This window comes from Fukomys damarensis, unplaced genomic scaffold (genome assembly GCF_012274545.1).
Source record: "Fukomys damarensis isolate Sample0158 unplaced genomic scaffold, DMR_v1.0_HiC HiC_scaffold_16, whole genome shotgun sequence".
NCBI classification, from domain to species: domain Eukaryota; kingdom Metazoa; phylum Chordata; class Mammalia; order Rodentia; family Bathyergidae; genus Fukomys; species Fukomys damarensis.
Genome location: NW_022900928.1, coordinates 76,690,721 through 76,717,940, shown reverse-complemented (window position 1 = coordinate 76,717,940; position 27,220 = coordinate 76,690,721). Strand labels below are relative to the sequence as shown.

At 44.0% G+C, this 27,220-nt stretch overlaps 1 protein-coding gene across 4 annotated transcripts in view; it reads right to left on the bottom strand.

The window, feature by feature from the left end:
- The window catches only part of Fli1 (Fli-1 proto-oncogene, ETS transcription factor), a 126,686-nt gene that overhangs the window by 15,713 nt on the left and 83,753 nt on the right, over positions 1–27,220 (bottom strand). For all 4 annotated transcript variants that reach the window (XM_010616556.3, XM_010616558.3, XM_010616561.3 and 1 more), the window contains 2 exons: positions 24,339–24,542; positions 13,892–13,957 (listed from right to left, as the gene is read on the bottom strand). In XM_010616556.3, the coding sequence (XP_010614858.1) occupies positions 13,892–13,957; positions 24,339–24,542 (270 nt within the window). The remainder of the gene's footprint in view (positions 1–13,891; positions 13,958–24,338; positions 24,543–27,220) is intronic.

The window sequence follows — 27,220 nt, the reverse complement described above, 5'->3', positions numbered from 1 at the left end:
GAGAAATGTGAGGCAGTCTGTGATCAGACCCCTCTGCCCATTAGAGAATCCTGCTCTAACATCCATGTGTAAATATTTATGTGAGGCCACCCTTCCTCTCCTTAGCCATGTGGATGCCATCTTGTTTCAGCTTCACCATTCAGCTTGGGCACCCTTTGCTTTCAGAGTTCTGCAGGCCAGGGCCACTGGTTGCATTTATTTTCCTTGTCTTGCTCAGCCTTCTAGTGTCTTTCTTTGTGCACTTATCTTCCTTGCTAGTTGAGCATCTTTTAGAAAAAAGACTGTTTCAATCACCTTCGTTTTCCTACAAAGCTATTTCTTGCCCTCATCAGCTGAATGAATTTAACATATCCCACCACACATTCATTCCTTTAAGGTTTTACTGAACGTCTGCTATGAGGCCAGACATGTTTATATGCTGAGAATGTGACAATGACCACACAAACATCCTTCTTCTGTGATGCTTACATTCAAAACGAACAGTAAACTTCAGGTAGATGAGAAAATAATGAATGTTAAGGAAAAAGGACAGCTACATGAGGGGAGCAGGCCTCCTGCTGGGTAGAGGGTCTTGCTGAAAACATAATTTGAATAAAGACTTGATGTGTCTAATATGATAAAAACTGGGCTTTACATAGCTCCCCAGTCTTTTGTTGAAAAATGCCTGGTTGCCCTATATTGATATCAGAGTCCTTCTGAAAAGGCAGTTCATTTTTATTAGTTGTTTATCTAGTGAGAATTAGTTTATGTGAGAAGATGGCATAATTAGCAAGAAACTCACAGCATCTCTTTGATGTTTCGATGAGGAATAGTGAAAGTGACAGTCTATTAAAGAATTAACCAGTTTTGCACATTTAGAATAAAGGTGATTTCCTCATCCAGGGTCTTAGATTCAGGTTAATTTAGAATTGTCATTCCAACTCAGAGTCCTGACCCTTCCTAGAATTTGTCTTTGGACTTGTGGCTGAAGTGGCTTTCAGAAAAGGACAAGTCTCTAGGGTCCATGCTGGGGAAGAGGACAGGGGAGGGCTTCCAGAAGGAACACTTGTTTTGTTTTGTTTTTCTTGCTTGGCAGGTGACCAGGAAATGCTTTAGTCCCTGAGTCTTGCACCCACATATCAGAAAGAAGCACAGTAGTTAAGAGAAAAAGAACTATCACTTCTTGGAAGGTGGAATGTGGTCTTATTTATTATACCATAAAACCGGAGGCTCCTTTGCAGTCTGTAAGGGACTTGAGACGTTATCTAAGCCAGACATGCAAATCAGCACAGGCCTGGAGGCCCAAGACAGAGAGAGAGAGAGCATATGTGGCCGTGTAAGAATTTTAATAGAAATTGAAAATATGACTCAGAGTATCACAACTAGCTTTCTATAAACTCCTCTAGGATGTTTGGCATGACTGATAATTATTTTGCAAGTAGGCCAAAAGCATTTTAGGGTAAAAGATTTTTCAAAATTATACCAAGAATGAATGATTTTCATCTCTTTGGAAAAGTGGCACCTAATTCTTATCAAGCACAAGACTTTTTGTGGTACGGTTAAGAGCTTTCAAAAAGCTTCCTGGGACAGAATCCCATTATCCTTCTTTAATTCATTTCAAACAAGGAAACAGCTCATTTCAAAGGGAAAAACGCTGCATTAGAGACCAGCACTCTTAAGTCTGCTTTACAACTCTGTCACATATGTGCCGTGTCAACTTCGGCAAGTGACTTAACCTCTCGGAACCTCAGTTAGGTGGCCTGTGAAAGGCAGGTATTTGGGGAAGGCATAACTGGCTCTTCCTAAATGTAAATGCCTGTAAAAGCAAACAGTATGTTTAGTCCTTATGGGGATCTTTGGAGAATAAATAAGATCATGCACATAAAAATACTCCAAAGTGTCCTGCAGAATCAGAGCTACAATTCTTTCCTAGTGTTTCATTGATGGGAGATAAGAAATGAATCTTTCCTGTGCCAACTAAAGCTAACGTCTCTGTTTTTTTTTTTTTTTTTTTTTTTTTTTTTTTTGCAATTCTCAAAGGAGAAGGCCTGAGTAATACTGAATTAAACTGACAAAGACTAGCGTTTCTTTCCCCGTGAATCTATCAACTGTCAATGGTATTTACTGAATATCTACAGGGCTAGAAGAAAGGAAACAGGGCAAAACTCACAATTAGAGACTACAAAGTAATCTGTAATTAGGTCCATAAATAGCTTCAGAGAAGAGATTGTGGTCTGGAGGAGTAAGGAAAAAGGATCCTGAAGTGGGTGGGACTGAATCCCGAACTGACGGGTCTGTTGGGTTCTGACAGATAAAACAATTATTCTACTTAACCTTATCACTTTCTCTCTAGATTATGCCTGAAAAAGGATCCGAACTTGAAACTTCTTGATCCTCACGTGGGGGAGTTGATGATCCTTGAGATTGGGGAGGAAAAGCCCCTGGTGCTGTGGTTAGTGTAACTCTGTCATCGTTGCCTCAAACTCCTGCAGGATAGTTCATGTGAAATAAGTTCATTATTGTCTCAGATTGGTGTTCTCTGAAGAGAGGAAATTGTTATATCTACGAAAGATTCTCAGGAAAGGTTTTCATTTTAAAATGAAAAAATAAAATAAAAAATAAAACATTGCTATTTATACTTTGACTTTATCTAAGCCCCTTTGTCTCAGTCTGGCCCCAACAGAAACTTCTCTGTTTCTATCTGTTTTTTTTTTTCCGGATAGATGGAAAGGTAGATGATAGATGACTGCAATATAATAGGTACTTAGATTCACGATCGATTGATGATAGACCTATATATATATTATATAGAATATATATTATATATAGATGATAGATACACATCTTAGATAGTAGTTAGATGGATGGATAATAGATACATGGACAAGTGATAGGTAGGTAGATGGAATTTGTTTTATGATATGGGAATACGCAAGCTTTAAAAAAAAAATCCCCTTTCTGGTAACTTCAGGGGTTTTGTTTCAGTACCCTCTCAGGTGCCAATTTCTACAGGTGTTCAAGTTCCTTCCAAAACAGGGTGTAGAACTTGTCCATAACTTATGCATATCAAATCTAATATGATGCAAATACAATACAAAGTTATCATACTGCACTCTTTGGAGAATGATAAAAAAGTGTGTATGTATTCACTCAGTACAGGTGTACGTTTTAAATCTTTTCAGTCAGCTGCTAGTTGAATCTGTGGGCGTGGAAAGAGTGAAGTATTTCTCAGCACCATTGCCCCCGAAACAACATCCCTGTTCTAGGATTTCTCAATCAGTGTATCAGACAAAACCAAATGTGTATGGGCAATTCTGCACCAAGGTGGCCACCAGTGGGTCATCTGGAGCGCTTGTGGACCCATTCTTTTCCTCCAAGGTACTTTGGAACCCCACTTCTCAACACAGCCCACAGGGGCCACTTTTAGTTTCCATTACAAACCAAAACCACATGGCAAAGGTGGTGGAACTACAACAAGGAGGTCAATTTCATTCTGAATTGCAGCTTTGTCATCAAGAGTGGGATGAATGTCCAAATCAAAGTGAAATTTGGTAGAGATGACAGGACAAAAATAGCAATTGTGCAGAGTCTGGAGATTAATTAGGACTGCAAAACTCAGAAGGCCTACTTAGCAAGTGTGAACTGTGCAGAGAAATTAGTGTAAGTCAAGTGGGGCTCCAGCCACTCAAAGCTAAGTTTGGTCACTGGCCGCTCTCCGGAAATGCAGGAGTGGTTGTGGTGTTGAGTGGGGTCGAAGGCTGCTTGGGGGGCCAAGTCCCCACATACCTTTCTCACCACTTTGTACTACTTCCCTCCTGCCTCTGAGGCCTACACAAGTCACTTTTATTTATGATGGCATATCAGAGCTCACGCATTCATGGCCACCAGCACTGATGTTGCAAAGCAAATGAGGACCTGTCTCCGTTTTACCCAAGCAGCGTCTAAGAACAGTCTGGGTGTGCGTGAAGACTAAAGACACACCTGAGGAAGGCAGGAAGGCCTGAGAGGAGCATGGGAGAAGCCAAGAATGGTGCCCAAGGCACGAGATGAGAAGGGGCAAGCCCTGAAGTGACAGAAGAGGAGAGGAAGTTGCAGGTCTTCTGCAGCCCTGGTTCTCACTCAGTGTTGAAGTGGGGTGGGGAGAGCACTTGGGGAACATGGAAGGAGATTATTCTAACACAAGCACCCATCTTGCCAAGTGCCTCTAAGATTTGTCCCAGGTGAATCTAGTATCTGAGAACTGCGGGGCTTGAAGCCTACAGGGGCAGAAAGAGGGCCGATCACCTTTCATCAGAGTTGTCATTTCACATCTTGCTTTACTGGACTACTGGGTAGGGAGGGACTATCACGGGGACAGATGCCTTTCTGGCTTTGTGACTTGGGCTTCCCTGAACTGTGCACCAGTGTTCTCATATTAAAATGGAAGTGATAATAACAATAATACTAATTTAACAAGGCTTTATGAAGTATAAATGTGAAGTGAATAGAAAAGTTCTTGGTCCAGAGTAGATGCTTATTAAATGTTAGTTGCTATTGGGGGACTGATAAGAAAAGCAAGGATAGGAAGATTGCACTGAACAAGAACAATAACAAAACATTTTCCCTTCAAGATTGCTTTCTGATGGCTGGATCTGTCCTCAGCTTCTTTTCACATGGCACAGCTGGATGGTCTTTAATAGGAGTTCAAGCTGATAAAAATTCTGTGTGGCATTTGGGCCAAAAGGGTGAAGTAAAACTATAATCTCTGCCAACTCCTCCCTCAGTCCTTGGGATGGGACTGATGTCGGTTCAGGACCATCACCTTGGGGTCACCCGAGGTGGAAATTTAGGGTCAGATGTAGATGATAGGTCACCTTGCAGGTACCTGCAGTGGATAAAACCAAAATTCCAGTATTGCAGTTAAAAAATCTTTAAGTGTTGGCTTTTGCTAACCTTTTGAGGTGTGGTTTAAGGCAGGCAGTTCACTTATAGCCTTCATCCTTCCAAGGTCACCACCTAGATGCTTTAGTTTTGGAAGACAAAATGCTGTCATGCTAGAATCTGCTGAATGCTGAAACTGGAAATGCAGTAGATAATATACAAAGCACCTTGGGGAAGGGCACAGGGGAGGTAAGGAGGTGATGTCCTCTGACCTGGGCCTCGTGGGTACATGGGGTTTCCTAGAATACAGACAGGATGGGGTGAAGGTAAGACAGGGTAAGATGGGTGTACTGGCAAAGGGAGAAAGGGGAAACCTATCCAAATAGTGCTTGAAGGTAGACTCTCTGGGAGCCAATTCACATTTGCAGGGAAGATTTTTTTGTCAAAACCTAAACAGGCAAAACTGTTCTGTTAGAAAAGGTTGTCACACCTCTGAGCCCCCAGGCTACCCAGACAGGTCTGGGTTTTCCTCTACTGCTCCTGCAGAGCTGAAGCTAGATGTCTTCAAACAGGAGCACACTGGAGGGATGGGTGACTGCCTTGCCATCCCCAGAGGGTGGCAAAGTCAACAGGACAACAGAGCCCCTATGAACGCTAGGCGTCACCTCTAATCAAGCCTGCCTTCCTCACCACCTCTGCTCTCTGTAGGCACAGTGTGTGACCCAGCTTCTCCACAGTGAGATGCCTGGTGACGGATTATCCAGCAGTGTCCATGCATCCTTCAGTGCGGAGACCAAGGGGGCTGATCACCGAGGATATCTTTGTTTTTGTACATTTCAAGGGAATCTTCCAAGGAATAAAATGTACACACATAGCACCGCCACAAAGTTCCTTCTACCCTGCAGTAGGCTGCCTCTAAGAAGGCAACGGTGTAATACTTCAAGTCTTTTGCCTCATTATCCTGGAACAAATTTACACTTGTCTGAGGAAACATGCTAACTGTTTCCAATCATTTAGGGAAAGTGCGTCCCTGTCACCGTGGAACCACACGTGTGCAATAACAGTGCACACAGCACACCCACGGGAAGGAATAACAGTTCTTTTACTTAGAGAAAGGAAGGATAATGGTTACTTAGAAAGTGTCCCAGACAAGCTGTCAAATTGAACTCAGAGAGCTGGAGTCTGACTCCAGGACAGGGCTGGCTGGCTGAATTCCCTCGGGATTGGGGTTTCCTGCCTGCTAAACAACGATTCTTTGTTCCCAGTCTCTCCTCTCTCCCCTCTCACTCTCTCTCCAATCTCTCTCTCACTCTTTCTCTCTGTCTCTCACAAAAACAAAACTCAAAACACCCTATCCCTCCAAAAGAAGCAAAACAAAATAAAACACAACTCTCTAAAGAGTCAGATAGGAAGCAGGCAAAACATCGACTTTGGAATTTTGAAGAAAAATAATTTTTAAAAATTAAGGGGACAGGGTAAGCTACTGCCTCTTCCATAATCATAAATCTTGCCTTGGGACCACAGCAACACACACACACACACACACACACACACACACACACACACACACACACACATTCAGAAATCATCCCTGCTTCTGCTAAAAATGGATTAAAGGTATTTCACATAAAGAAAAAATGTCTCGCGACAAAGTTCTTGGAAGGCTCTGCTGTGAGCCCTCCATAGCCTCCAGTTTTAAGGACATACTGATGACAGACAGCCCATGGAGCCACACGACCTGCTGCACATGGATGCTGTTTCTCCCTACGAGGAGTGGGAGAGGACCTCACAGTGTCACCAGCCTTTTCAGCTGGGCACACACATTCCGGCCCAGTCTTCCTGACACTGCTCTGTAGAAGGTGAAACACACACACACACACACCCCAGATTGCCAAAAGGCTGTTCCTTAGAAAATGCTGAGCCCTAAATCACATCACTCCCCCTCGCTGTATGACACATACACACATACAATATGCAGCTTTAGGAACAGAAGTTCAGTCTTGAGCATCTTTAAAGTTAGGGAGAATTCCAAAGATATAGAAAAGCAGAGAGAAGTCGAATGAACCCCTACGAGCCCATCACCCTGCCTGAACAATTATAACCTCATGGCCAGTCTCATGTCAGCTCCCCCCCACTCCCCAACCCTGATGATTTTCAGGCAAATTTTTCTTTGCTGAGCTTTCTCTCTCTCAATGAAACTAATAAAACAACTAAACTAATTAACCTGCCTTCCAGTTTTGAGGAAGTATTGCCTCTCTCCTCACACCATGTTACCCAGTGAAACCTTGTTGGCTCTCACAGAGTCCTGCCTGGGCTCTCTTCCTGAGTAACCCAACCTGAAGATTCACCCCCGACTGTCCCCACATATACACCCCAGACCCAACACACTAGTTTTTGGGGGGTCTGTCCTGTCCTCTACCTCAACACCTGCCTCAGCTCCACCATGCTGCAAGTTCCTGGAGGCCTCCGTCTTTCCCCGGGACTTCTCTGGTGAAATCACAGAGCCCCTGGCAGAGGGTGTATGTGCAGGGCATGAGAGAATGGGAAGATTTGGTGACCCCCAGCCACAGTATGGTATCTTCTTCCTGTTTCACCCGCCTGTTTCTCTGGTCGGAACCCTGAGAGGGTAGGGGCTGAGCTCACCTGATTTCCAGGGCTCAGCCCAGTGTTCTACACCAAGCAGAGTCTTAATCAACAAAGGAACCAATGGAAGAATGGGGCAGAGGCAGGCATGACTCCCAGAATTTAAGTCCATTCCTGACTAAAGTACTGGAATTCTACAACACCTGGCAATATATAAATATACTTAAATAAGTTGAGTGTATCTTATCTGAATTGTTTGGGACTGTAATTTTTTCAGATTTTGGAATTTTTCAGATTAGGGATGTTGAAGTATATATTTGTTTGGAGGAGATGCTCAGCTTTAGCATTATAATTTTCTTCCCTTCCATACCCTGAGAACTTTTTGCCTCTAGCGTGTGCTATTGTATTTGATTATATCCAGTTTTAAGTTACTCCTGAATATTACACAGATGTCTCTCCTTAATCAGTTTTTAAGCACCTTGGCTACCTCATGGGACCCACTGGAATCCCACACAGACTTTCATAACTTGCTTACAGTGTAGTATTCTTCACACTGTTAGTATCTGGTAAATCCTCAAAAAGATTCTAATATTTTCACAAGAATAATGTTAGCTGCTGTTATGATTTTGCTATTCATAATAATTTGCTATTGTTAGTATAACTTTTGTTAAACATGTATGAGCATGTCCGACATCATGCTGAGTTACAAGGGTTATATCATCTCTGAGGGACACTATCATTATCCACCCCCCCATTTTTGAGGAACTGGAGAGCAAGTGCAGGGCCTTCACACTGGGCTGCACCCCCAGCCCTTTTTGGTTTTTATTTTCAGACAGAGTCTCACTAAATTGCTAAGTGGCCTGTAATGGACTCCAACTTGCAATCTTCTTGCTTCCCTGCGTGCTTGGAGGACAGACATGTGCCACCATGTCAGGCTAATTTTCCTCACTTTATACATGAGGAAACTGAGGCAGACAGAAAACGACTGCTTTGGTCAAGATCACAATCTGAGCAAGGAGGCTGAGTTCTTCATCTGTATGCTGTGATACTAAGATATGAGGTGGATGTCTGCCCTGGGTAAACTGAAAGTATTCAGAATTACAGAATGTTTAACATGCTGTCAGATGCTTGAATTAAACAGGCTGAGATGCTGGTGTAGGAAACAGCCTGGAGGGAGGAAAAGACACCCAAGACTTGGAGTTGAGTCCCGCTCTGCACCAAGACCAGGGAGCACCTGAGGAGGCTAATGGATGTGAAAATGCTCAGCAAACAATAAAGGGCTGCAGACAAAAGGCTGCCACTGGTGCATAGCCCAGGGCTCTCTTTAGCGTGGTCCACAGTGCCAGTTAGGGGTTTCACCATGGCGGTCACAGAAGCTAATTGTTCCTTTCTTTTCCATCCCGGTGAGTGAGGAGACAGCCATCCAATAGTCAGAGCGACTGCTGACAGTGGGGACCCTGCAGGCAGGCAGTCTCTCCACAGTGGGGTCGTGGGTTTCAATTTTCTCATTCATCAGCAGGTCCTGAGCAGCACCCACGCTGGGGTTTGATTCAGCACACGACCAGCCCAGGATGAGTTTATGAGTTCTAGGAGCTAATAAACAAAGAGCTCAATATCCTCTGTCTTTCATAGAGTCCGAGGTATTTCACCAGCTTCAGCATGAGGCAAAGGAAATGAAGGTTTAGCATGCAAAGCAGCTTTCAGAAGAGATCTGCTGATTCCTGCCGGCTGTTCCTCGGCTGTTCCTCCGACACTGAGGGAAGCCCCGGCCAGGGTTTGCCCAGAAAAACAAAGCAAAGCTCTGACCTGGACCAGAGCAGATACACTCAGGTCTGCAGCTTGGAGGATGGCACGGGAGAGAAGGAGGAGTACAGAATTAGAAACTCTGGCTCCAGGATGTTTATGTACTTGCAGTGGCTACTTAACTTCTAGAATCTCGGTGTCTTCCTGTCAAATCAAGTTGGCGACACCAAAGCTGATTATTAGATCCGAATGAGGACATAGAAAAAGGGAATCTTGGAGATGTGTAAAGTTGTCAAAATCAGTAATAATTCCAGCATCAGTAATGACAAGGATGAAAAAAAATCAGTCATGCTCACAAAGTCCCTGCACTCAGCTATGCCTTATCAATATGCCAAAGGTCCTTGTCGGGGATGATTTGGGGCCATGCAAGGGTCAAGGGCAAACACTCAGGGTATCTCCAACAACACCTGGGATGGCTCTGAATGGTTCTAGCTATCATCTCTCTTGTGGTCTCTGCACTGTGAGGCAGGCTGGTCATGCTGGGCTGCAGGTTAGGGGGACTTGGAGAACTTCACAAATCTCAAGGCCCCAGGGATTTGGAATTAATTGTTCATGTTTTGGCCTGAGCCTCAGTATTTTTAAATTTTAATTTTGCTGGGCCAGGGATTTAGCTCGGTGCTTCCAGAGCCTGCCTCACAACCGTAAGGCCCCGAGTTCGATCCCAGCTATCAATAATAATAATAATAATAATTTGGCTTTATTTGTTTGCTTAGATTTTAATAAAATATATGCAACATAAACTTTACCACTGTAACCACCCGAAGGGCCCAACTCAGTGGCGATGTGCATGCCCTCCTTGCTATGCAGTCAGCAGTGCCAACCATCTCCAGAACTTTTCCTTCTTTCTAAGCGAACTCTGTATCCATTGAAAGCAACCCTCCCCTTCTCCTCTTCTGCAGTCCCTGGTGCCCACCACTTCCTTCCTTCCTCTAGGTATTTGGCTGTTGCAGGTGTCTCCCATGAGTAAAGTCAGATAGCATTTGTCCCCAGGCATCGGTACTGTTTCACAAATATCTACAAGTGATTCTCTGTGCAGTCAGGGCCCAGGGTGTTACCAAGCGGACACTGTCTGAGATCATCCTCAGGCAAAAAGAACAGTTTCGGGAGGTAGATGGGGATGGCAGTGGAAACTGCAGCAAAGGAGAAAACAATGCAAAAAATTCAAATCTCTGCCCAAATTACACGTGAGTTAATACTACGTTCGTGAAAAGACATCTAGAAGAGGGCTGTTTTTATCAGACTTGGAAACACGAGACTCTTTTAAAATTAAAAAAAAAGTTCTCTGACATATAATAACCACACATTTGAATGGTGTACCAGGTGACACTTTGACACATGTATACAATGTGCAGTGATCAGCTCAGGACAGTTGGCATATACATCTCCTGAAACATTTATCATTATTTATATTGAGAATGTTCAAAATCCTCTAGAAAGGATTATTATTAATTATTCTGAAATTCAATTAACTGTTGTCAGCCATAGTTACCCTACCATGCCACAGAACATGAGAAGTCATTTCTTCTACCCACCTCTGTACCTGTTGGCCATCCCTCTGCACCCCTTCACCCCTCCCAACCTGTTTAGCCACTACTGTGCTGTCTTTTTCTATGAGGCCATAGAAAAAGTGCTAGTGAAGTGATGGGCTCTGAATACTTGCCCTGCCAGTGAACAGTTGTGCCAGTAATCTACTTAATTCTGTTACAACTCATTTTCCTCACAGGGATGGTACAAGGCTCAGAAGCCAAGCATGGGGATGTATCTGATATACCCCAAAATCCTATATAAGTAACAGCTGTGGCTACCATGGTAAACAGGCAGCAATGGCTTTTATGCTTATTTACTTAGTGTGTTATATTTGATAGGGAGAACACAGCTGTTCTAGCTGGGTCCAGCCCATACTCACAGAATATTTAATGTAAAGCGGCGTAAAGATTGTTGTAAATTAATTTTTGAAATCTAGTCTTATTTCTTGGGCACCCTTAGAGATTGTAGCCATTTTTTCAAGAAACAAGCTAGAAGGGAGATTACCCTATTGTAAAGTAAAAAGGCATTCTAATTTGATAAGGGCATTGAAGACACATTAATAGACATCATCTCCTTAACTTCTTTTCTTTGTGCCTGATGCCAGCACCTGCCCTTTGTGGACCGCATGTGTGCACGTGTACACACACACACACACACACACACAACTCTGGTGCTCTTGCCCAACTCTGATTTTCTTTGGGGCTGTGTGTGCATCTTATTCAAAGGAGATAGAGCCAAGGTTGCATGCTGTCTTCTCTTTCTTTTTCATTTAATATTAAAAAATAGAGATAGCTATTAGACAAGGGAGATAGAGGTGAGGTGGAGGGAGAAAGGGAGGGGAGAAGCCTGGTGAGCTTTGTCTTGCTAATGTACTTTGTTCTGCAGCACTGCTGGGTTGTTCAGACTCAGACCACCTCACAAGGGGAAGCATAGAAGAGCAAGGCTGCTCAAGTGGAGAGCTTTATTGGGGACAAAAGATGCACCTGCAAAGCGAGATTTAATCGTCCCTAGAGGCCAGGGCTGATGCTGGGAGATAAATGCTGCGCACTACCTGAATGGGACCCTGGCCGAGTGTATTTGCCTGGATACTACATCAATTCATTTAAGAAGAGCGGCTGCTACTCAGCAAGAGGAGCCGTTCTTGCAATCAGCCTGAATAAGGCAGCAGTGGTACAAATGCACTCCACAAACACAAAAGGGCCAGGGGGAGGGGCTGCGGGTCGCAGGTAGAGAAGAGGACTGAAGGCTGAGGCCTCAGACCCCAGAGAGGAGAAGCTGGTGAGCAACACTTTTCAACTTAGCTAAACCTGTTTCTAAGCTAAAACCTGTATTGTATATCTCATATTAGAAAATCTTCCATTATCTTTGTTGTCCCAGAGCCTTGTTGGTTTGTTCTGATGTTGTCAAGAGGCTGCAGTTTGTAGCACTGAATACCAGAGCAGGCCGTTCAAAGGTTTAACCTGCCTTCCTCCCTTCTTTCCTTCTCTCCCTCCAGTGGTTGCTTCTCTTTCTCTCACTCTATCTCTTTTTTTCTTTCAAAATTCACAAATGAAATGAAACCAAATATATAAAGCAAATCAAAGCACAGTGGCTGTGGAGGAGCCTTCAGCCCTCACACTGGGGCTCCTGGTCTTCTCCACAGAAGCCAAGAGCCCAAGTCAGGACCTGGATCTCACTTAGTTCAGCTCTCAAAATAGACAGGAAACTGAGGCTCAGGGTCGAAGTGTTTTCTCAAAGTAAGCCAATGGTGCCTTGACCTCCATGCACTTGTCATGAAAGTAATTTTCCTCTCAGGTGGACATTTGCAGTATGATGTTAAAATAGATCATCAAGTCAAATGTGGCTCAGAATGCAGAATGAGTCAGTACAATTACAATTTTCATGGCATGATTCAATAGATTGGATTCAGACAGGCGAAATAGCAGGAGCAGGTCTGGCCCAGGGTGAGATATGACAGAAGGAGGAACACAATGTTTAAAAGCAGATTCACCACAGCATATATTTCTCCTATTGATTGTTGGGCTCACTGTCAAATTATAAATCATTAACAGGGCATACAAAGTGCTGTTCCATCACCAGGTCTCTGGGTCTCTGTTTTCTCCATATCCTATAAAGTCATTGAACCAAATCGTCTCCTCCTAGCCTTGTGTATATCTGAAATATTATGCTGCACTCTTCACCATGAAGCATATATCTAAATTTGCTCCATTCATTCCAGATTTTGACAGGTGTGAAAAATTTTTAAAGAAAAAATAGGGAGGGAGAAAGCCAAGGAAGACAGCCTGCTTGCCATCATCCAATCACGTCACCAGCTCCAGCTGGAAGACTCTCCTCTGAGGAATTTTCTTTCTTTCTTTCTTTCTTTCTTTATTTATTTATTTATTTTGGTACTGGGGATCGAACTCAGGTCCCTGAGCTTGCAAGGCAGACCACAGAACCACTGAGCTAAATCCCTGGCCCTGAGGAATTTTCTTTGGGCATGGGAAGATTTTCTTTTCACTCCTTCCCTGGTTTCTAATAATTATTTGTTCACATTTTTTCTCCATTAGCCAGGTACCATGAGTTATTCACTTTTTGAAATGCCTAAAAGAGAACACAGTATCTGGACCAGAGCTTCTGATGTTATTTTCATAGAGGCTGAGAAATGCTAATGTGATGTTCACAAAATCTCCACTTGGCAAAAAGAATTTGTAGAGATTTCTCTCTCTCTCTCAGTTAAACCAAACCAGACCAAATCCACAAACCATTACTTTAACATGAATTGGCATTGTTAAAATACCTTAAAAGATGGGTACGCTAAATCCTTGAAATCTTCATTTCCTTATCTTCAGTAGAGCAAATCCACAATTTTCAGTGAGCAGTATTCATTTTATTCTAAGGGCAAGGAATTTTCTCTCACTGAGTAATGACTTCAAACTACATCTTCATGGAATCATTACAAGACGTTTCAAAACCTCTTTTGTCATAGCTTCTCAGCTGGTGGCACACATGGTATAAACTTCAGTTTCCCATCTTATATGCAAGAAAGGATCGAGTGGAACAAGGAACTGGTCCTAAAGTTCTCCCAACCTCAACCACATGGGACGGCATCATGCCTTGTGCTGAAAAGCTTTCTAAGTGCATGAGAGAACACACTTACCTTCTTTGACACTTAGTCGTGAGGACTGGTCTGTGTGGGAGGTGGTGTTGTAGGCCAGCAGTGAACCTGAAAGGAAAAAAAAAAAAAGGCCCGGTTTATGCTAAGGTTTGGGTCTGGAATGTTTGCCAAAGGCCTGTGAGTTAGAGGCTTGGTGCCTAGGGTGGCGGGGCAACCTTTCAGAGGTGTAGCCTAATGAAATTCTTAGATCATTAGAGGTCTGCCTTTGAAGACAGTGGTGGAACTCTTTCCTCTTCTCTTCTTTTTTTCTCCATTCATTAGGTAAACAGATGTATGAAGCAAACAGTTTTTCCACCATGAGCTTCCACCATGATCTATTACCATAGGGCCAAAGCAATGGGGCTAATCATGGACTAAAATCTCAAAGCTCTATGCCAAAATCAACCTTTTCTCTTTATTAGTTGATTATCTCAGGTATGTGTTATAGTGACAGAAAGCTAACACAGGTTAAAAACCCGAACTTTCCTTACAATGCAGAGTAGGAGATGGCATAAGAAGGAGAGGAGCAGAGGAGAAGAAGAGATTGAAAGAGGAATAGAGGACGCCTGCACAGAAAGAATAAGCTATCATAACCCATATTCCTAGAACCAGTCATGCAAGACTAGTAGTTTTGTCAGACCTGAGGATCAGTGGAATAGATTGGAAGATACAAAAACAACTCCAGATGCACTCAGCTACCTCATCTTTGACAAAGGAGCTGACCATCCCCACTGGAGGAAAGATAGTCTCTTTAACAAATGGTGTTGGAAAGACTGGAACTCAACCTGCCAAAGATTAAAACTAGACCCTTATCTCTCACCATGCACTATAATAAAATCCAAGTGGATTAAAGATCTAAATATTAAAACAGAAACATTAAACTTGCTGGAAGATAAGTTAGCAGAACTCTTGAAGACATTGGCATAGGAAAAGACTTTATGAACAAATCCTCAGTATCACGGGAACTAGCAGAAAGAATCAACAACTGGGATTTCATTATTAAAAAGCTTCTGCACTGCAAAAGAAACCATCAACAGAACTAAGAGACAACCTACAATGTGGGAAAAAAATTTTACCAGCTGCTCCTCAGACAAAGGACTATTATCTAGAATATATAAAGAACTCAAAAAAAATTGGCTCCCCCCCAATATAAAGACCCGATTAAAAAATGGGCATCTGAACTGAACAGACATTTCTCAGACAAAGAAGTAAAAGCATCAAGTAAATATAAAAAAAAATGTTCCACATCACTGGTCATTCGAGAGATGCAGATGAAAACAACACTGAGATTCCACCTCACCCCACAAAGAATGGCTGCTATGAAGAAATCAAATAATAAAAAATGTTGGTGGAGTTGTGGGGAGGAAGGGACCCTTCTCCATTGTTGGTGGGAGTGCAGACTGGTGCAACCACTATGGAAGTCAATATGGAGATACCTCAAAGAACTAGGATTAGAGGTTCTATTTGACCCAGCCATCCCTCTGCTGGGTATCTTTCAAAAAGAATTAAAAGAATCATATCACAGTGATATATGCACACCTATGTTTATAGTGGAACAGTTTGTAATAGCTAAAACTTGAAAACAGCCCATTTGCCCATAAATTGGAGACTGGATAAAGAAGATTTGGTTTTTCTATAAAACGGAATATTATTCAGCAATAAAGAATGAGAAATTAGAGTCATTCATAGGAAAATGGATACATATTGAGGATATACTCCTAAGTGAAATAAATAAGTCACACATGTGTAAATTCCAAATAGTTTCACTGGTGTGGAGAACTATAATGGTACATAAGATCCTAATGATATAATTGACAATGTGAAATAGGAATAAAAGGGCTAAAGGTGTAAGGGAAGTGGGAAGGGTAGGGGAAAGGTAATAGGGAAAATAAAAAAAACATGAGAAAATGAAAAAATGGAAATAAAGTATTTGTAAATAGGGAAGGGATGGGGGGTGAAGGGAGGGCAGGGATAAGGGGAAAAAATGAGAACCAAGACCTGTCACGTAAAGGTACAAGTTCCCAATGATGAATGTAACTGTGCTGTATCCCTAAAATGTACCAATAAACTCAATGAGGAAAATAGATAAATAAATAAATAAATAAGACTACTAGTTTCATGGAGCTGTGTCAATTAGTTAGAACAGAAGTTTGTAGGGAAGCAAGGGTATGCCCTCCCAAGTGGCCTTGTCTCTATCCTGTGCAACCCATCCTGGCACAATATCGTGGAAGGAACACGGACTGGAGACCCTGGAGACCTGGGTTGGTCCTGGTTCTGTGACCAGCCCCCAACTCACTGCGAGTAACTGACTTTACATGTCTAGATGTTGGTTTCTTCATCAGAAAAATGAAGGGGTTGAATGAGAGCAGAGGTTGGCAAACTTTTTCAATAAAGACCAGTTAGTAAATATTTCAGGCTTTATGGGCTAAATACAGTCTTCTTAGTTGTTTTATTTTGTCCATGGGCCAAATTTGGCCAGATTTGGCCTGCAGCTTGTAGTCTGTCATACCCTGGAGGGCAACCAAATATCTAGCACTGTTCCTTCCTGCTGTGAAAGCCTTTGGGTTTATGTACATGAAGGTCATTTTACAGGCAGGGGCATGTTTTCTGGGTATTCCTTACTGGTGCGGGGGATGCCAGGAATTGGGAAGCTGAGGGATGGCAATACCACAAGTAGGAATTTTGCCTTCCTTTGCTTACATCTAAGAGAACACAACTAAACACAAGGAGTAATGCACTGAACTTTCTTCATCCAAGAGTGCTGGTGCACAGACTTCTAAATTTCGGTGCCTACCTGCACTGTACCACACCCTGCTCTAGGTATTTTGAAGGGATTATCTTTTGTTGTTGTTGCATATAAAACACATGTTTCTTTCCTTCCTAAAACTGCATTTGCTCCTTTGTTTAAAGTGAGCATAAGATTTTTGGTTCACAAAATTTAGGCACTTGGAGGAGTCTCCTTGTGAATCTTCTGGGGAAATCTTAAACAACCACCAAAACTAGATGTGGGATATGCTTTCACGAAGGATACCGTAAGCCTGACACATAGGTCTGAGGCTGAGAAAGTCTTTCTAAACAGCTCTCTTCCTGACTGGGTGCCAGGCTGGGAACGGGCTGTCAGACACACCTATTTTTAGTCTCCAGCCCTGGAAGGGACTCAGCAGCAAGCTGTGCCTCACCCAGATGTGGGCGTTTGGTGGTGTGCCTACCAGGCCAGACAAAGAGGGAAAGGATTTTGTAAGAATCCTTCAACTCCCCAGGCATATGACTTCTATCTTGGGTGACTCTTCCTTCTATCTCTGAAACAACTCCAGAAGAAAACCAGGAGGGAGACAGGGGTTACATTGAGGGTGCTGTATGCTGAAGCACTGATAGAAGGACAATGTGTTATAGATGACAGTTGCCCGAATGTAACATCTAAGAGCCACCTATGTTTGGCGGTTCTTTTTTCAAGTATATCCATGACAAACTGAGGTTGAGGCATCTTCACTTTAATATAGGTTATTATGCAAATGAGAGTTTAAAACTAGATCTGCCTTTTACCACTGACTAGCTTGGCTGCTTTTATCAATTTCTCTCATCTCTGTGAGCAACAGGTTCCTTATCTGTACAGTACACTCAGAGTAACACCCACCTGATTAAATAAAATCATGCTTATCAAGTGCTCAGAGCAGACCCTGGCTCATGATAAGTGTTCAGCCACTGCTAGCTTTTTTATATCCATTCTATTGTAGACACCACAATTATGTACAATAAAATCCTTTACACAAAAGCTTGCTGAGCATGCATCTTATCCTCTGGAATTAGAGTTATGAATGCGTTCTGCTGCAATAAGAAATAATCCTCCATGACTGGAAGGAGGTTAAGAAACAGAATCAAATGTTCCAAGGGAATATAAAAAAAGAAATCCCAGGAGTCAGACCGAGAATGTCTGCCTCTCTGTCCCTCACACTCTCTCCCTCAGGCTGAAACCTCACTGCTGCAGCAAATAAAGAAAAATGATGGCCTCTGAGGAGTGAACTGCCTGAGTCATTAGTGCAAAGTGAGCTGAGAGCACGAAGCTTAGATAAACCACATTTATTAAATTTCCCCCCATGGTGAAAGGTCTTCTTCGGGCACACATGAATTCCACAGGAAACTCCCAGAAAGCCAAGAGAAAGGGTCATTTGACCTCTCCAAGGCTTGCATGAAATACATATTTCATGGTAACCTAGGAAAAGGATTTTGCCCCAAGACTCTTCTTGGTTCAAGTTTCACTCCGGGAAGGGGAGGCGGTCTTCCCCTATGAGGGGCTGGCTCGGGGCATCTGGCCTCTCTCTGAGGGGCCCACATTCCCTTCTCTCTCCAAGCTTTATGTAGCCAGATCCCCAGGCTAGAGAGAGGGGCACAGCATACTCCCCCACCACCTTTTTTGTGGTACTGGATATTGATCCCAGGGCCTTGTGTGTGCCAAGCAAGCAAGCACCATAACACTGAAGCACACCCCCAACCCCATGCACATTCTTTACTTAAGGTAGCTTGTTCTGCTGCACACAAGTCCTTCCTGAAGTCTCACCTCCTGCTTGGCAGCTTTGGATTTCTCCCTCCTACTTTGAAGATCTCCAGGGGCTGGCCCTGAGCCGGCCCAGCATTCTGCTGAGCTCCTAGTGTTTCCTGATAGCAGAGTCAGCTGGCTACAATGGGGAGGAGAGAAGCCAAAAGTCTTGGGCCACTTCTGGTGTCAGACACCTTTGATTGGTTCTCTCACTTCATCCTTGCATGAGCCAAAGCCAGTGGCACATGAACCCTGCCTCACAGACAAGTAGATCAGCATTCAGAGCAGTCAGGTCAATGCCCAGAATCACACAGCCAGAAGGTACAGGAGGCAAGATCCTTATTCTGTCCCTAGCCCAAGACCCTGCAGCCTCCGAGCTGAATCAAAAGAAGAGGCAAAGCTCACCTACAGCTCTGGGGGGCAGGGCAGTGGATACTTGGGGGCAGAGGGGAAGGTGGTGACAATGTGGCATAGGGGCTTCTATTCCACTTCCTGGTCCGGGCGTTGCACTTGAGTGACTGGATGCATTTGGTGATAATTCTCCCATTGTGCACTTGTGCTTTTTGCAATTCTCTGTATGTTATACTTCAGTGAAAATATTTCCTTCCTTAAGTACTTGTGCAGTATGTATGTATGCATATGTGTGTGGTGTATCTACACGCAGGTATGTGAAACTATTTGGGTGGCACATTTTGCTCTGAAAAAGCATGGAGTGGGTGCTGTGGAGAGCGAAATGGCCTTCTTGGAGTCAGCATGAAGAAAACTCGATGTCTGTCACTCATCTTCCTGTCACTGGACCCACAGGAGTGCCGTGCAGGTGGGGCAGCCAGCCGGGCTTACTTCTGTGCTTTGTCCCTTCCACCTAACCTGCTTTTCATCTGGGCATCTGGAGCAGGGCACACAAGGGTGGCAGTGCAGAGCTTTAGTCTTGGCCGCACTGTTACCTTAGAGCCCACAGCCTCCCATTCAGCCCTCTGAGTTCATCACCTTTCTCCTGCAGCACTCAGGAGCCCCAGCTGAGTGACAGTGGGAGGGTCTGCGCTCTGAACAACAGGCCTGGCTGACCACTGAGTCCAGGGCATTCTGCCCTTTTGTCATGTGGCAACCCTCTGTCCCCTGTCTCCTTTCCCAGTCAAGCCTGGGCATGAAGCAATAATACAGTGCCTCACCAGTGTCACTGCCTGAGCCTATCACCTTTGCCCAACCCTCTGAGGCTGCAGGTGGGAAGACTATGAAATGCAAAATGTGTTTTCCATTAAGTTTAAATTGAAAATGGGAATCAAGACAGATACCTTTTCTCTGGTCTCCCTGTCACACAATATATGTCATTGTCTGGAGCCACCACTATTTGAAAGTCCCAGACAATCTATAAACCCAATTCATTTGTAAAATGAAGCAAACAAACAACCCTTCTTCTACTGTATCTGCCCAGGAGCTTTTGGATTCCTGGACCTCCCTAACTCCCCCCAGTGGCCCTGAGGCTGAATTGCCAGCTGGGGACAGGCTGTGAGGTCCTCCTGGTCTTGTCCCAGAGGGGCCCAATCTCACTTTCTGCAGCCAAAGGTCAGCAAACATGGCTTCGGCCCACTGATGGTGTCGGGATTGGCAGGACTGCCAATCAGGCTGAGTTGGGGGAGTGGGTGTGAGTAACAGGAAAAGCTGGGATTAATCTGCCTCTTTCTAAGAAGTCACAGGAAAGCTGTCGGAGAGTATCTATCTCTTGATACAAATAAAAGCAGCACACTCTGGAGGGAAGGTGGCTGGCCTTCAGTGTGGTGGCCCCAGGGGACAGCGTAGGGGAAGAGGCAGGCAGGATCTAAGTTTCAGAAGGGGTCACAACCATGACAATGGTGGCACAGTTCTACTCCCGGCTGCCGCTGAATTTGGTCATCAAGCACCAGGGTAGACAACAGTGTGAGACTGGGGAGCTGGTGGGCTGCCTGGACTTTCAGAGGCCCCAGTCTCAGAGACCAAGGTGGGAGGTTTTCTTTAGCTGGATGACTTGGAACTGATTTCTGAAGAATACCAGGCCTCACCAGCATCAACTTGGAAATGGGAATAATGAGGAGTGGGCGGAGTGTTTTCCACTTAGCCCTGTCTGCTAAGTGAATGACATATGGGCAGTTACCATCCTTGGGACTTCAGAATGACCCCCGAAACATAAGTACTCTGGCCAGACCCAGGCCCTCAGTCCTCCTGGAATTTGAAGCATGTGTGATGTTGTACCACCACTCAATGTGGCACAGCCAAGATGCCCAGATTATGAAGGACAGCTAGCCATCCTAGGACAGCTCTTAGGACAGCTGGCCATCAGACAGGGTGCATAGGCAATCTGGATGTGACTTCTTGCCCTAGAAAATACATGCTTAAATCAAATACTTGGCATTTTCAATTTAAAAGTGTATCTCTCTTCCTGGATAACCAGAGTACCTTTGATGCCAGAACTTTGTAGCCCAGAGGGTTTTTTTTTTTTTTCCTACTAAAGTCCAGAATGATTAGATTGGAGAAGTTCCACTAATTTTGACTTTACTGACTTAAGACAATCCACACACAGGCTGTGATCCTTGGTTTTCCTCTGCTGACTTTCCTTCGCTCTATGTTCCCTCCTATATCTGTGCTGAGGAGCTCAGCTATTTTCCTTCTAGCTCTCCCCCAAGGAAATGTTTGGCCCCACACCCACACCCAAAGGCATAAAATGACAAAGCACAAAAATTAGGACCCTCTCCCCAAGCACTGGGCTCCCTCTCAGTAAATAAGAGCTCTGTAAGTCCATCTGGAAAAGCAGGATGGTGTCTGAAGGCACATGGTGGGCAGGAGGGAGCTCCCAGCAAGCCAGCAAGCTGGCCTTTAGCTAGCTGCACATGGGCTCAGCAGATGGTCTGACAACCATCTACCACCCAACCCAGACCCTGAGAGGCTGGAACCCCAAGCCTAAACCCTAGCTGAAAAGAAGCATCAGTCAGAAGGATTTTCCCACTGTGGAATATTTTAAGTCTAGATCCCTCAAGAAGCTATATTACAATACTGCATCGGGGTAAGATTTTTTTCAACTGAATACAATTATTTTAAATTTTATTTTGGCAGGCAAACATGCTTTTTATGTCAATGCACAGACCACTGTACATACAGTGAGCTTGTTCTACTCCAACTTGTATCATAAGCACTTCTTGTGTTTTTCACAGTAGCCACTTTAATTGCCACAGTAACTTTGCATCATACAAATGTATGTACCAATGTCAGCCACCCATTCTCCTGGTGCTGATAATCTGTCCTGCATTTTCAAAGGTCTTCCATATATTGGCTCAATTACACTTCCTCTCAACTCTAGAAATTTGGTCTACTAACCCTCTTTCTGGAAACTTCATATTTTCATCATTTGGAAGCATCTTCCTTAATATCTATACATATTCTTTAGAAAGAAAGAATCAATCCACACTCTTGCCATGTTGTGCCCCCCAAACGCCAAATTCTGTCCTTCCCCTTCTTTTTTTTTTGGTACTCAGGACCTTGTCCTTATGAGGCAAGTGGTGGTGCCACTGAGCTAAATCCCCGGCGCCTTTCCCCTTCTTCATGACTGCTATACACCTTGCTATTTCCCCTTACCAGCAGGAAGTTGACTCATGGGTCCCCATGACCTTAGCACATTCCAGGACTTTCTGAGCAGCAGGTATTGGTCTCACTTTGGTGTCCGTTTCTCAGGTTCTTCGGTGACAGGAAATATAGGTGGGCTGGGCTATTTATGGACAGGGCAGAGAGCTAGACCTATGGGTCATATGTCTTGAATAGGCTTCTGCCTTATTAAGTCTGAATACACATGAATATCCTCCCAGTAGGGACATTTACCACTGAGCCCAAAATCATTGAGTCCTTTGGCTATTCAATATATATCCACGATGTTGAAACTCCTCCCCTACAAAGGAAATAAAAGGGTCAAGGGCCTCTCCACTCCTTGTCACAGATGACTCTGGAAGCAGCAGAAAAGGCAGAATGGCCCATGTTTTGCTTTGCTGATCTCTCAGTCTCATTCTTTGTGCCCACCTCTGCCCTCATTCTGCAGAGATCACTGCAGAATTCTGTTCAAAGATCTTTATTTTATCCATTCTACAAACACTTCAAGGCTGAGAAATATAGATAATTATAAAATGGTAATAATTCAAAGCTCAGGAAAACTGGGAGGACATGGCCCCCTTTCTGAAGCCATTGCTTCTGGTGCTGACCTCATATTGCAGCGAGACTCAGACATGAGGTCATAACTCCAGGACTAATGCCCACCACATTACACCACCCGCTCTCTCCCACTGTCTACCAGACACCTTGGAGAGGTGAACTGATAGCCAGAGGCATGGGTGGAAACTTCTGAAGGCCTTTTTGGATTTTTAGTTTTTCCAGCCAATATGCATTGCTCTCCCCCAGTACAGTGGAATATAACGATGTCAAATTAAAGGCCCACTGAGCAATGGAAAACAAACGAGGAGTGAACCAACCCAGAGTCCATGAGACCAAGAAAAGCAGCCCCAAGGGTGTTGTCTGAGATTGCAGCTTTTAAAAGTGATTTCAAATCATCAAATACCTTCCCAAACTTAACTCTTGCAATACTGGCAGCAGCCTTGGCCATTCACAGTGAACACTGCATCCTCAACCTGCCCTGTCTGTCTTCCGATGTGAGTGCCCACGGGATGCCCTTAGTTAGGGGAGCCCACATCTGTCTCCTTCAACTCCCTAGTTGGCCATCTTTTCAGGCCACAAAATAATGCTTTAATGCATGGGATCAGCATAGCTTTCCACCTGATCTAAATTTCTGGCGAAGAGTCAAACTGAGTTATCAGCAGGTCCAAAAGGAATTTCACCCCTCTTTCCTGTGTACAATCCATATCAATTGAAACATGGTCAAATGAGGGATGCTTGGTATTAGGGAGCCTCGTATTGGATAAAGCCTTTCCCTTCCAAAATTCTTCTTGTTTTAGAGGTTATACCAGGGAAAAGTTCCAGAGGATCCTGATATACCAGTGGTATTAACTACTCTGCCTAGATTTAAATCCAGAATGTCCTCCAAAACCCTTAGGCACTCAGGGATGTGGCTTTTGGGGTGTTATACTAATTAGTGGATTAATTCACTAGTGATTAATCCTACTGAGTTCAAAAGCTGAGCATGCTGTTAGTCTGGGGGGCCCAGTTAGAGGTGGGGCACTGGGGTATGGCCTGGAAGGGTATATCTGCTCCCAGGCTCTTGCTTTCTTACTCTCTGCTTTCTGGCTACCATGATACGAACAGTTCTGTGGTGGGCCTGTGTGGTGGGCCTCTCCACCATGATGCTGTTTCTGCATTTAAGCCAAGCAACCATGAAATGAAATTTCTGAAACCGTGAGACAAAAGAGCCCTCTCTTCCTTTAAGCTGTGGTGTCTGGTAGCGTCTCAGGGACAAGAAAAGTGGCTTACACACCCTACAAGGCACAGTCAGAAGGACCAGAGTGACTTCAAAATAAGAGGAAGTTTATCAGTTTTCAAAGCTTTAAATCCCAAATCAATGAACCAAGAGAGTGCACTGGGAACTTTAAATAAATAATTTCTTAGGAAAACACCAACCTAAGCATCGTTTCTTCATAATTACAGGCAGAAATGGTTTCCAGAAAGGGCATCTCATGGGAACAAGCCTTTGGCAGCACCTCCAGCCCCAGGTCACAGCTCTACTTTTTCTTTACTCCCTTTCTGCTTCCTTTTGACTCCTTGGAGTTGGAACTGCTCCCTGCAAGGTCTTTAGGAGCCCCAGGACCTTGACAACCCCTGAGGGGACTGCTTCTTGGGCTTCTGCCCCAGGTGGCAACATGGGACATGGACCTGCTCTTCCTAGTTTCTCTTTGGGAACTGAGAAAAATTTACAGAGCTTCCTCCCACCCTGGGAGCTGGGGTCATACTTACTTTCCCTGAGGTAACTGAGGTGTGACAGCAGCACTTCCGTGTTGTAGAGGGAGGTGGCTCGGAGAAAGTCCTCCTTGTTCATTTTACACAGTTCCTTGCCATCCATGTTCTGGAAGAAGGAGGTGTCAATCTCCATCAAGCCGTATTCCTTTATTGCCCATTCCAGCCACTGCCGCACATGCTCTTGTGTCCAGAGAGTGGGGTCTGCAGAGGACAGGACCGGTCAGCAGGGGCTCCCACCTCCTCAGCCGAGGCAGCTCCCTTTTTCTCTTTCCCTGCCTTTTACTCTCTGCTCCTTTTCCTCTTCCTGTCTCTGCCTCTTTCCCTCACATCCTCTCTCTTCTCTCTCTCCCATCCACTTCTCTTTTCCTCCTCCTTCTTTCTCTTACCCCAACTGCTCTCTTCTCTTTCCTGTTCTTTCTCTTCTTTCTTCCATTTGCCCCCCTCTTTCCTCTTCTTCTGTCCCTTCACCCTCCCTTCTGTGTGTCTCCTCCATCTTTCTCCTTTTCCTCCTCTTGGTCTTTGTGTCTCTCTCTCCTTTTCATTCCCCTCTTTTCTCTTCTGTTTCTCTCTCCCTTCCTAACTGTCTTCCCTCTCCCTGTTCCCATCCAGATGGTTTCTCCAGTACACCCCATCTGGCTCCACAGCATCTGGTGCTGTCTGAAGCACTTAGCACCCTATGAAGGCTCTTCACCGCCTCACTCTGTACCCTGACAGGACTCTCTTTAAAGTTTTTAGAGGGCAATTGAAAGCTCCGTGTGAGAAATGGTGGCATCAAAATGAAAATAAACACAATTTCACAGACTCAGAGACAGTGTCTCTGGAAAGGGAAACCATCTGTATTTTAAGAATATTAATGATTTCAAGAAAGAACACAGCTCCTTCAGGTGGCTGCAGGAAAGAAGTATAGATGCATGCATTTAAATGCAATCCCATCTGTGCAGCTGGAAAACCCAGTGGTGATAGTCTTTGACAACAGTTCAGTCTGAGTTTTCTCCTTTTTGTGATAGCTGTGTTGAAATTTCTACCATGTCATCCCCAAAACATCTTTAGGGTATTTAAATACTCAAAGAGGAGGGAGTGTGTTGGAGACAGGAAGCCTCTTGGGCTGTGAGTGACAGCGTAAGTCTCTAGCACAGGGCCCTTGCAGCTTTCTTCAGCCAGGGGATGAGAGTGGGGTGCACTTTGATGCAAGTGATATGTTCCTGTGGGTTCTTCAGTGTGCAGACCTTGTCACAGCCTGGAGTTCAATCTTCAACTGCCAAGCAATCATTACTAGGTCCAAAAAACACCCTAAACATGCTTACCACAGAAAACACTGACATGGCTCTGGCCCTCAAGAAATACCCATCAGCCCAAAACATTGAGGTAGAGAAGTGGCAAGTAAACACTAGATTTTGTGGTGCCACTTCAAGGTGTGCTAGGTAAGAATGTGGAGAATCATATAAGGCTTCCTGAAGGAGGAGAGAATTAGCACCTTAATGGAAGGCAGCTATTAGCTCCCAGATTCTATTTGACCTGTTTTGTTTGATGTCCTTATTTGGCAAGAATATCTGTGCTCCCTCTTGACCAGTTCACCCTCTCTTTCTACAGAGTCCATGAAGGCTCTTGGCAAAAATGGAAACCAAGTTGGAATGACTAGGAGTGGTGGCGGGAAAGAAAACAGGGTTCTGTTGTCTCACTCACATCTTACAGGTGCCATAGGCCCATAAATGCACCAGAGCTTTCACTCAGGTCTGCTGCTGACTACCATCATTTGGGTGGGTTCTCTGTCTCATCTTGGTTTGTATGAAACAATCTGGCTGGCAGGGAATGAGTCTGCTTTACCAAGTGCCCAGCTCTGTCCATACGTGGGATTGGTTGCTGTATTTGTGCTGAAGTTGGAGGAACTAGTAAAAGACTGGGGATCTAAAAGGGACCATGAAAGGTTGAGAGGAAGCACAGAGGGGGATTTTGTGCCCAAGATCACAGGACCCTGTGACTAGTTGTAGCCTATTACAAGATCCTACTACATACAAGCTCCTCTGTATGGCCCATTTTTACTTATCAGGGAAATCCTGAGAAAATGGGTTTGTTATTCTCATTTTACAGGTGGAAAGTAAGATCCTGAAAGTTTAATCTCTTGCCCAAAGACCCCTTGCTGGTAAGAATCCAAGCCAAGGTTTAGACTAAAGTCAGATCTTATTTGAAGAGGAAGAGTTTCCTGAAAGTCCCCTCTTCTTGCCTTCTCAGGATACTGCCTGAACTCAACTGTGAATTTCAAAGACCTTGCTCAAAACAACAGTAACAACAACAACAACAAGAAACTCCACAAATTTCCTCTAAAGCTTCATTGTGTAACTATGTGTTTCTCTCTTCTAGATAAATTTCTTGCTTAGTTTTATTCTTTTACTCTCCAGAAGCAATTAGGCACGGACCATTGGTAAGTGGAAATACATTTCCACCTTTTCAGAATTTTAAAGAAAAATGTCCTGAAGGAAGTTGGATTACGTAGCATATTATTTCATCCTTCACTTCTCCTAATTCCTCACTTTTACAATCCAAGGCCTCAAATTCAATTTTATACCCTATATTTTATTTATTTTATTATTTCCTCCCTTGCTTTGGGCTCTATCACAATATTATTTCTCTCCCTCTTCAGCACAATGAATTATAAATCTTCTACTCTGGATCATGCTAAACTCTTCCAAATGTATTTCCTGGATGATTTAGTCCTAGTTTCTTCCCATCTGAACATGGACCTGGTGATTAACTAGGGCTCTCATTTATACTTGTCTTAAAATTTCATCATAAATTCAATCAGTTGTTCCACTAATGTTTTATGGCCTTGAATTGTGAAGTTGCCCAAATGAGACTTTTCTTCATGTCCAGGAGGCTGACCT